Source organism: Notothenia coriiceps, unplaced genomic scaffold (assembly GCF_000735185.1).
Source record: "Notothenia coriiceps isolate Sejong01 unplaced genomic scaffold, NC01 NC01_scaffold00038349, whole genome shotgun sequence".
NCBI lineage: Eukaryota > Metazoa > Chordata > Actinopteri > Perciformes > Nototheniidae > Notothenia > Notothenia coriiceps.
In genome coordinates, this window is record NW_011371050.1 from 72,834 (window position 1) to 85,059 (window position 12,226).

A 12,226-nucleotide genomic window follows, 5' to 3' on the forward strand; every position below is an offset into this window, starting at 1 on the left:
AAAGTGGGAACAGGTGGGCGGGGAAGGTCAGGTGACTGGGACCTTAGGGAGAGGGGTTACTGCAGGGCAAGAGGGAGTGGCTGTATGGGGGGTGAGGTGACAGGACAGGAGAACTACCTGGGGGACCGATAGAGAAAGGCAAGGATTGTGTTTGAGGAAGTGGGAATGTGATGTGAGGGAATGGCAGAAAGTGATGCAACGTATTCCTTTAAAGTGCAAAGAGAAAAAGGGAATTTTAACATTTACAATTCCATAATAACTGAGCAAATTCCTTCTACTGATGAAGATCGTGTGATTAAATGATTAAGTGGACTATGACGTTATTTTGACAAATCTCAATAGTTTAACTTCGAATAAGTTATTGTACAAAAACGTATGTAAAAAAAAAACAGGAACAGTTTAAGAACTCTGGCTAATATTCTTGAATAAGTAAGGAAGATTCTAAAGAAACAAGTGCTTGTACCTTTCCTCTGAGGTATCAAGTGAAATGTAATTTTGGTATAAACCTTAGCAATAGTGCATTATAATGGTGTCTTGTTCCATTATAATCCCAATATTTTAAATAATACAGCACTGTCTTTATTTCTGGAAGAAAAGCTAAAGCACAAATTGGAGAGCCAAAGACAACCGGTACCAGAAAGGCAGACTGAAAGTCCACCCAAATAGGCTTGCACTGCAGATACTAGTACCAAGACTGAGAGTAAAACATAGAGTGAAAAAGAGAGAAAGAGTGAAGGAAAGAGCAAAGAGAAGGAAAACACATGTCAGAGATGATGAAGACGCCTCATTATTTAACTGACAGTTTCACTGTCCTGTCCTCGTCTAGCATCACGATTGATTGGGCCTCCACCCTTCACATGCTTCCAGTTATTTACTTCATCGATTTATAGAAATGTTACAGAAAACAGAAATGGTCCTTGACAAAGAAACAAGTTGTTTAAGATGAAAAGGGACCAACGACCTCAGCTTGGAGCACAGAGCTTTAATCACAACCTGAGATGGTATTAGCTGCTCTCAAAGGGCATATGTGATATCAAAGGAAATATCTGAGGTCTTGTAAGTCATTACCGCTGTATTTCAGCCAACAGCCATTTGCTTTCAGCTAAAACTGCATATAAGCTAATCTAGTCAGAATTAATTCACACAAGGTACAGGATTACTCCTGACAGCAGCTTTGTCTCTGTCAGCGCTGCTTCGGAAAAACAAGAAAAAAAGCCAAAAATATTTAGCATTTAATACAGAGTAAAATCGTGTTTTCAGCCGGCAAGCTAACCTTATAAAAGCATCGTGTCTATGTGCTAAGATAATCAAATCAAAACATACAAACCCTGCAAGAAGAGTGCATCAATTCATCACAAGTACCATTTTAAAAAACAGCTATTGTGCCCATTGTACGGTGGCCCTAAAGTGCAAGTAAAAAAACAACATTTCACAAAACACTTCAACATTTCACAAAACACAACAACATTTCATAAAACGCAACAACATTTAAAAAACACTACAGCATTTCCCAAAACACTACAGCATTTCAGAAAGCGCCACAGCATTTCAGAAAACGCTACAACATTTCACAAAACACTTCAACATTTTGTAAAACACAACAACATTTCAAAAAACACTACAGCTTTTCAGAAAACGCTACAGCATTTCAGAAAACGCCACAGCATTTCAGAAAACGCTACAGCATTTTAGAAAACACCACAGCATTTCACATTTTACGGAAAGGGTATTCCTTTAGGGAGAACACTTCTTGTTTGTGATTGGACAGAGACAGCCAGAGAAGCACTGCTGTGATTGGTTGCTTTTGCTGCCAGTCAAGAAATTACGCTGCGTGATTGGTCAGCACCCGGCCGACAGCACCACGTATTTCCTGTTTGGTACTGTTCCACACCTGCCGATTTGGGCAGTAGTCTACCGCTTTTGACATGTTTCTAACGCATACCGATTTAGCTGGCTTTCCCAGAATGTCATTCTTCCCAAATTATAAAAAATAAAAAGGACACTCCACGGACTCGACTTTTAGCGGAAACCGATTGCAGCAATCTGCGATCCCATCACACAAACAGTCCTCTGTGTTTCTGAAAGAGAAACAACGTGCAGAGGAAGGAGAGCGTTACCCCCAGGACTGCGGTCAAGCCAGCCTCCACTTCGGAAAACACAGTCAAGTCAGCCTGCCGCAGTCCCCCGGGACTGATAATTATCAGTCATCACTCCCAAATGAGTTTAGGGGAACAGAGACAAGGTATTTGAGTCCTGCAGGGTTTCCGCGTGAATATCAGTGTCTCGAAAACACATTTTGACAACTGAAAGACATCCAGTGTTTGGTCTTTTCCAGAAGCATCCTACACTCCTACAGTGTCTCAACTGAAAGAGGACCACAAACACACAACATAAACCATTTTGAGATTTGGGGATATTTATCTCCCATTCTTTCACTTTTTCTGACATTTTCAACACCAAACATGTCGTTAATGTCTCTGTTTAGTGAACTACAGCAATATGAAAGCTTGTGCATTATTTATATCACACTGCAAAAACATGCAGGAAATGACTTTTTTAATGCAGTATTTTCTCATTTATGGCGCAACACAAAGATATATCGCTCTGTGCAAACCTTTGACTAATATGTCAACAACATGAAACAAGAATATGAACCTGGCTTTATCCAATGTTTACACAAGAGTTCTGGCTTTCTTACATCCTTACACATCCTTCATACACTGTCTCAACTGAAAGAGGACCAGAAACACACAGAAAATATAATAAAATGTGGAGACTTTGGGATATTTATCTCCCATTCATTTAATTTTGGACATTTTATGACCAAACATGTTGTTGATGTCACTGTTTACCAAACTACCACTTTTTCTGAAAAATGAATAAAATGATGCAATATATGTTAAATACATGGTTTATACATGTAATTACTGGGGTTCCATTTCTTCTGATTATCTAGTTTGGGCGTGCACATTTGCCACGCGCAAACCTCTTTTGGATTTGGAAAGGTTGGCATGTATGCTGTTCAGATGTTTCTTCACAAATTTTAAACTGATTTGGAAAGAATGGAAAAAGAGATGGAAATCTTAAGGGAATATTTTAACGAAGGATATGCATACGATGTTATCCTCGACATGCTGTCAACCCATCACAACATCAACATGTCCCTTAGAACCAGGGGTGTATGCTGCCAGAGCGCCGCTCCGGTTATTAGCATATGGTTAGCTAGCTGTGCTAACGTACATACAGTAAGGAGTTGTTTCTACAACAAGGTGGAGGAGAGTCCTCTCAGACTGAGAGGATCTTATAACTACAGCTCAGTGAGGTCTCCTCAGTCCTAACTCTTTAAACCACGCTTTCAGGTTTCTAAGCAGGGGTGTAGTGCTTTTCAAATGTTGAAGTTAAATGCATCAATCTGGTGCACTTTGAGAGCAAAGTTAGGGACTAAATATATGGATACATCTCTCAACAACACCCATGTGAAACTGTAAACAGAAGTACTTTTTCTTTATCATAGCATATCTTACTAATCACTCCCCTTCTAAACTGTATTTTAGTTTTACTGTCCTATAGTATGAGTTGGAATTCTTTCATACCTGTTTTTCATTTATTCTCTTATTTTGTAAAACTATCATGATCATAAAAAAAGGTGTGCCTTGGAAATACTTGTTTACATAAATGGTGACCAAACCGTTTGAGACCCACCGAGAAAACTTAGACTAAAGTTAACTATCTAAACACTCAGAGAGTCCTTTACCTCACTGAGCTGTAGTTATAAGATCCTCTCAGTCTCACAGGAGAGGACTCTCCTCCACCTTGTTGTAGAAACAACTCCTTACACACATTAGCATAGCTAGCTAACCAGATGCTAACAACCGGAGCGGCGCTCTGGCAGCACTACACCCCAGGTTCTAAGGGACATGTTGATGTCGTGATGGGTTGACAGCATGTCGAGGACAAAATCGTATGTATATCTTTCCTTAAAATATTCCCTTAAGATTTCCATCTCTTCTTCCATTCTTTCCTACTCAGTTTAAAATTCGTGAAGAAACAGCTGAACAGTACCAAACAGGAAATACCTGGTGCCGTTGGCCGGGTTCTGGCCAATCACGAAGCGTAATTTCTTGACTGGCAGCAAAAACAACCAATCACAGCAGTGCTTCTCTGGCTGTCTCTGTCCAATCTCAAACAAGAAGTATTCTCCCTAAAGGAATACCCTTTCCGTAAGATGTGAAATGCTGTAGCGTTTTCTGAAATGCTGTGGCGTTTTCTGAAATGCTGTAGCGTTTTCTGAAATGCTGTAGCGTTTTCTGAAATGTTGTGGCGTTTTCTGAAATGCTGTGGCGTTTTCTGAAATGTTGTGGCGTTTTCTGAAATGCTGTAGCGTTTTCTGAAATGCTGTAGCGTTTTTTGAAATGTTGTTGTGTTTTTTGAAAGTTTTAAGTGTTTTGTGAAATGCTGTAGTGTTTTGTGAAATTTTGTTTTGACTTGCACTTCAGGGCCACCGTACATTTGTGAGAGAGAGTAACATTATTCCACAAACACCTGCCTTGATGCCCATTTCTTCTTAAAAGTAAAGCCATGTTAATAAGGAAGGCTCTTAAAAGGTGCCATCGATTCCTCCAAACCAGTTATTCAATTAGTACACAAACAAGCAACAGTATTGACTGAATGTAGGCGTTAAGGGATGCCGAAAGACACGATAATGCAGGCAACATATAATGCTGTCATCTCCAGCTCTGCTCCAAACTGAAATGGAGTTTTTTGTGGTTGTGGTCCACAGTTCTAATTAAATCTATAGTGCCTCCACACAGTGACTGATCCTCAAGAGCACCTATAGTTCCAAAGGAAGACACATGCAGTCATCAACCAAATCCAGCCCGTTGCACCATTAGTATGAGAGCTGTTAATGACCACATGTGGCGGAGAATTAATTATAAATTAGGGTAGGAGGGAAGAAGTCGTGTATGGAAACATTGACATATATTTCTATCAACCTCTGTACGCTGGCAACAATTATTAAAGCAAGTGATGGTAGAGGAAAAGCTAAGTAGAAATTAAACAATTCAAGGAGCAGTAGTGAGAAATTAATTGAATTTGCTCTAAAAATCAAAAACACGGTACGGGGGATTTAATTCTCTTCGTTATTCAGCAGCAACTAAGGACCAAGCTGTGCAGTGAGGATAATAAAAGGCCTCCAGAATTATTACCTTTGGAATTTGCATGAAACTGAGTAGATTAGAAACTTTGCAAGATAGAAAAAAGGTGGGGCAAAAGAGCAAAATAAATCACTGTTTTGATTAAACCTACTGAGAAACACTAAGAAACAGCTGGTATTGTAGCCTGAATAAATGCATAAAAGTCTGGGTTAAGACCAAACCAGAGCAAAGCAAAGACTAAAATTAGCCTTGTTAAAAAAAAGTAAAGGAGAATGTGCTTGAATGCTTGGTTCCTCTGAGAAAATAAATAAACAGAGACCCGGGGTGGATGTCACTGTCCTCCAGTGCCAGATCAATAAGCTGAACTGTGATCAATATAAGGAAACAGAAGTCCTGGGCTCGCAGAAGGCAGGGATCCTCTAATCGTATCCCTGGGATTTCCTTCCTGTCTTACGTCCAGGCAAATATAGCTCCAACTGCTCGGGGGTCTTGGCATGTGCACACACGTGTACGAGCATGTGCAGCCGGTTACGTTGTACTGCCAACAGACACCAAGGGCAGACTTGGGGACCAAGCTGCATCCTGGGCAGGGCCATGACTAATGAGGTGAGGATGCTCCATTAATGTTCCCCGGAGCTAAAGGCCTGGTGGTCACAGCCCACTTCTGTCATTAAGGGAGAGAAAAGGGCTGGGAAAGTGTTGGCGATATGGCACAAGCTTATCTAACCCTGGCATGTGTGCAGGCTAAATAAAAATAAAGATGAGCTGTAGAAACTGGCAGCTATAAAATGCTGTTGCTGAGTGTGGCTGTGCGGACTAAATTGATGTTGTTAATATGAAAAAGATGAGAGGGAGAGCTTTCAGCCCTTGTCGGTATGGGCTATGGGTAGATAGAGTAGGCACTCTACATTTTAAAAGTAAAAGCTAGCCATAAAGTTGTAGAGATTAGAATATTGATTTTACTCTTGAAATACAGTAAAATTACTTTCAGTGAGTCAGTTTTCACATCTCTCGGCTGACTGCCGAAATAAACTCACCAAAGTCGGAAGAATCTTTTAACATATGACTCCTGACTGACAGGAGCATCCCTCTCGACACTTGAAACCTCCTCCTGACTTAATGAGATGACAGATGAGGCTGAGCTTTTTCTTCACATCCTCCAAAACTGCTGCTGAGTCGGGAGGAAATAAGCAGCAGAATCATCACACCATGAAACACAGCTAGATAGATACAAATACACTGAAGTGTGAATTTGGGAAGAGAGAAATAAGGGGGAGAAGATGAGGTTTGATCCAAAGTGGTAGATGCTCCGGAGGAGGAGGCAACTAAAGGGAGAAATGTGCACTGATCTTTACCTTAAACAGCAATCCTATTGCATTTCCTAATTGGATGGGGTATGAGCACTGCACTGATAGAATTAGAGCACTAAAGAGTGCATGGTGGGGATGCGGGAGCCCTTTGGACCTCCATGTCCGACTGTTTGGTTTGCCGACAGTGAAAGAGAATGCAAAACAAATATGCTTAAGGAGAAAACCGTGCAATGTAACTTTGATACAAAATGTACGAGACAGGTGACTTTACTCTGCGCCGACAAGCATTGTTTCAACAGCAGCTGCTTTTCCTTCTTGGTTTATAATCAAGAAAGAAAGAAGAGAAGAAAAAAGGACCAGCACTCAGCTGAGCTCGACAGGAAGAGAGGTGCAACTCCATCAGAAAGCAGGCAGACATCTTTGAATTTCCGCTCATAAATAATTGTGGACTGTCTAACAACATTACATGCCTATTTTCTGCATCAGATCACCATGGAACCTAGTTTATTTTTCAACCAACCTCAGAAAAAGCTTCCAAGAGAAAATAAGGGCCTTCTCAAACGAAGCTAATCCCAAAATATAAAAGGTGAGCCTTGGTAGATAATACACTACATCTCTGTGAACCTTTTGACAAGACTGGTCTAATCCTCTATTCTTCCTAAAAATGTAAAAAGGCGTATTTCTCAATTGTAATTAAAAAGGCTTGAACTCTTTTGAGATTCTATAGTAGTCTAAGCACACAACGTAACAGCAGCCGGGGAGAGGTAATCTATAGAATTATAAATGGTGTGCAGTAAATAGAGAATCAATAGCTATTGAATGTGCACATTTCAACTGGACTCCCTAACACGTGCCAAGGGGCTCTTTTGACTGCAAAGTTCAGCCTCCTCAATAACTATCATGGGCAACAAAGGCAGAAATCGAACAAGTTCAATATGAAAATTACAGCGGGTCGGTGTAAAGGTTATGATTGTTTTAAACTTTAAAATCAGCATAAACACTCATGCACAGCTACGCAGGATCCAATGTTGAGTAAGTTTAACAGAATGACAGTTTTGGGAACAAAATGACTTTCATGTTGTTTTTGCATTTTGATCAAAAGCTAAAACAGTCTGACCTTGCTCCAGGATGCAGGCTCATTAAACTTGTACCTCTAATGTGGAAAGTAATGCTCCATGATGAAAGGAACTTGCAGAGCCAACTTAATTACCTACAGTTACTGCAGCGAACAATTCACTGTTAAGCGTTTCTTCTTGCTGGTTTAAAATAGTTGGGATTGGATTTAGGAAAATAATCTGTATTAACAAATTATATTTTACACTATCATCCTGTTAAGTTAAACTCAGCACAAGCATGCAGATACAAATATTCACAACAGCAGTCAAATGAATCATCAAGGGAATGGTAATGACACTGTTTTGTATCTTCAGCACCAGTGAGGTCTTTAAAGCTCTCGCAGAATAAAGAGATATGAAAACAAACAATCATGGAGTGAATACAGCAGGTCTGAAATAGCAGTTATTTAATCTAGACTCCTAAATCATATTTTATCATTATACTGCCACTGGTATGATGTGTATATGCATGCAATGCATTTTTAATAAGCCAGTGTGAAGCACATATGGCACTAGCATGTGATAACCAAATGTTACAGCCTCTGAGCAAGAGAGAGAAATTCCATATCTTGCTGCATTTGAGGCATCCATTGTTTATTTATTTATTTATTCATAGAACTGAGTCCAAAGCGTGATTCATTTGGGCTGTCTTTTTCGCCTGCCAGAAGATTAGGAGGGACAATCTGGCCCCTGTGACGCGGCATTATTCCCGACAGTGAAATACTAGAGACAGCTGTGTCACTCCATCGTGAAGCAAACACTAAGGCTGAGCCGCGGGGCCGTACAGCCTGAGTGTGGTTATTACTGTCACACATCCATTTAGCACCGAAGGGCTCCACAGGTGGCATACCAGACAAAAGAAAACAAAAGAAACAAATAACTAGGGGATGTGACATATTGCTATTGTCATTCAAATTAACTTTGGCGAGAAAGCTGGGGAAGCTATGAAACGTGACTAACTTCAGGATGTGCAGCAAAAGGTTAACCTGTTCTGTATAAACTCATGATCCAACAATCACTGTATTAATGCTTTCAGACCCTCTCAGTAGCCTACTCTTACGTTTATTTGTGCACTGCTAATCCACACCTCAGAGAAAAAGCACTTATTCCTCACTAATAGGATGCAGTACATGATAAGTACATCTTGTACATCATCTATTATGACAGTGAAGTCACAAAACCCTCATGTCAAGTCTGACTTAAGATTGAAATGCAAGTCATGGTGGTAACGTCTCAGTCAAAATGAGTTATATTCCAAGTACTCAGGTGCGTGCCTGAGTAACCAACTGTACAGTGGCTACACTAATCTGATTTATGTTAGCAATGGATTGAATGACTGCATTATGTTTGGCAGAAGTTGCTCAAAGACAACAACACCGGACTCTTCAGTTTTTGGAGCGTTGAGCATCTTGCATTTTAGTTTTCATGTTCTGCATCTTAAATGTTTCTTCACTCCTCTCATCAACCTTACTTATAACTGTATAAGAGCTGTTTCCAGTGCCAAGCAGACTGCTCAGCAGAAAACAGCAGGAGGACACAGTTAGCAGGTCATTGGTGAACATAGTGGAGCATTTAGCAGCTAAAGAGCCAGATATTTCCCCCGGGAGTTAGCAGAGACCAAAACACATGGACATAGCAGCAGAAAATATTGTTAACATTTTGGACGGAGAAATAACACAATCTTTCTTTTACAAATATACATTTGAATTCACAAGTAATATTCATAGGACAGATTGCAATCTTAAAGAGTCTTCTCTCATTATGCACCTGTTACACTGCATGGTAGCTTATCACAGATAAACTAATATCTTTGTAAACAGATGCTTGACAAATGCTTTTATCAAAATGTAGGATGATGCTTAAAGGACGTATAGCTATGTTAATGTATCGAGGTCAAATGCAAGTTCAAAGTTGTCAAATTTCACATCCAAGATGTTTCAGGAGTCATTGCTTTTTGACTGTGATATTAAAGTACAAGCTGTACATCTTATCACTCAGACTTCACCTGTTCCGAAATGTCTTAAGGCCCCAGAGACGTTCCTTCATCAATTCAGAACACACCAACATGCCATTTCCCCGGATCTTTAATCTCTCCTAGTCTCCTCCTGCCTGCCACCCAGGTGCTGCCAAACTATCACTCAGAAGCTCAAATCATTGGCCCTGTCAGTTACCAAGTTCCAGAGGAAGCCTTTCTCGAGCAGACAAATGTGGGGCCATCAGCACTGCCCGGATGTAAATTGTTTTTTATAAACATTTACCAAACAACGCAGTTGTCGCTGCGGAAAGCCTGCTTACCTTCCGCCCAATATCTTACATCCAGATCCAATCTGACAGCCCCAACATTTAAAGTCTCAGGAGAGTTTTTTACAACTTCCTCTAAGAGTATTCCAGAGCTACGAGAAGGAAGCTACACAGGGAAAATAGACACTATAAATACATTTACACACCTTAAAAAAACATTGGCATTCTGCACGCCTCCAAGCTAAATTCTCATTAAGAAGGATAAAAAAACTGTGTTCATACTTTTGTGGTTATACTTTTCTGAGAAGAAGGAAACTGCTGTTTGGTTGATACATGAAGTAACTGGAAATATAAGCAGTGCACACATCTGTTTCCAGACATTATCAGTTTCGTAGGCTCCTGCTGCTATACAGCAGTGCTTAGAGGGAACTACAGCAGTGCACTACGTAGGTTTTCTTCACCATAATGATGGATCACGGTTCCCTTAATTGGGTAACATGATTTCAATTTCTGCAAAATGTTCCCAACTGTCATCCTGCAGAGTAATGCGAAGAATGGATTTCATCTGACTAACACACTGCAGCCTAAATTGAACAGAAGCACCAGCATCAACTAAATAATGTATATGTAGTGACAGTGATTCTTTAGAATTGGAACTTGACAATAGAAAGAACATCGTAATGAATTTTTCATTCTTCTGCTGCACTCTAACAAATCCTGAATACATTGAAAGTATACCACGATGAATGCATGAATGGATGATTTGAAGCTGGTGTAATGGTGGCCTGCTATTCTCCAATAGCATCAGAATAATGGGCACTGAATTGTCTTGAGTGAAACATCCATCTGCTGTCTTCATCGTCACTTGAAGTCAACCCTAGGGCCAGAAGCATTATGGATCTCTCTATCTCTCTCTCTTCTTGTGTGTGTGTGTGTGTGTGTGTGTGTGTGTGTGTGTGTGTGTGTGTGTGTGTGTGTGTGTGTGTGTGTGTGTGTGTGTGTGTGTGTGTGTGTGTGTGTGTGTGTGTGTGTGTAATGTATGTGTGTATGTTAACCTCGACACAAATGTTCCTTACATTTAATCAACAAGAACATTTGCATTTAGAGCACTCTTAATCCCCAGCTGTTAACCTCAGACTCATACTATCCATCAGATTGACAAATGTGTTAAAGCTTGGTTCATTTTCATTTGCAGCTCCAAAGCAGAGACAGCAGCTGCTATAAGAATCCATTCACTGGACAGAAAAAGCCCTCAGAGCCTAATTATGACTCTCATTAACGTATTGCACCTTTTACTTCAACAGTGAATTACAGGCTGATTGTAGAAACACCAACAACAAGCAATCAATCAATCAATCATGCACGATCTCTTGAGACAGGAAAAATGCCAAAATCCAGCAGATCAATTCCATAGAAGAAGCAAATAATGAGGCAGTGTGGGATCCCAAAGGTGGGGTCCAGATGCAGTTGAGTTCTTCACAATGCTGAGCTCAGATTTGTGGAGTGTATTGATTTTGGGCTTCATTCAAACAAGAACAGGATGATTTAGGCAATTTAGCTGAAGGCATGAAATGACTATTCATCAATCTAATCTAGACTTTTTTTGTGCAGGGCTAAGCCTGCCTTGTTGCTCATTAATGGCAGCAACACACCTGAGCATGCAACATGCTGGTGGTCAGAATATTGATAGGGGCTATACTTAGTTTGATCTCTAGCAGGAGCCGTTAAGCCTCTAGTCTTGTCTGGCCAGTATTTGATGTGTGCACGAGATGCAAAGTGTAACCCCTAGCGTTCGCGTGCACCGACTGCATGGAAAGGAGGCAAAAAGGAAGGAGATGGTTAGAATTAACTTACCCCCAGGATGACAGTGTCTTCTCCCTGAAACACTGGGATGAACTTATCTCCGCGGATAATTTCGGACTTGTTCAGAGGACGAAACCGACACAACACCTTGATATTGCATTCTGCATTAGCATCAGCCATTGTTGGGGGAAAATAGTGTACGTGCTTTCCGATAAATAAAAAGGGATGTCTCTCACCAACAAATATAAAGACAAATAAAATCCCGTTCGCAATTTCGCGTGAACCACCTGGGCGCAGGCTGAAACCACCGGCTACATGCAAAGCGAGACCGGCAGGCGAAACATTTGGATGAATGGACACCCACTAGTTTTGGGAGATAGCTACTAGAGACAAATTCATCACAGAAATCACAAGCAAAAACAACCCGTTCGGAGTGATTCTAATTTCAAAAGCCCTCAAACCAAACTCGCGTAGGAGAACAGATGGAGAGTTGTAAATGTGAGTATATTCCAACCCGGTCCGGTCGGCAGTGTCTGGATAGGCTGCAGGCTGCTCGGGAGCATGCCTCTCCGTCATCACTGCACTCTCAGTGGGGGCGGGG

At 40.7% G+C, this 12,226-nt stretch overlaps 1 protein-coding gene across 1 annotated transcript in view; it reads right to left on the reverse strand.

Annotated features, from left to right (window-relative positions):
* The window catches only part of kif5ab (kinesin family member 5A, b), an 83,921-nt gene extending 71,818 nt beyond the window's left edge, over nucleotides 1–12,103 (reverse strand). Inside the window, exon 1 of the mRNA XM_010797727.1 lies at nucleotides 11,677–12,103. Coding sequence (XP_010796029.1) covers nucleotides 11,677–11,805 — 129 coding nt within the window. The 5' untranslated portion in view covers nucleotides 11,806–12,103. The remainder of the gene's footprint in view (nucleotides 1–11,676) is intronic.
* Nucleotides 12,104–12,226: the final 123 nt, after the last annotated feature.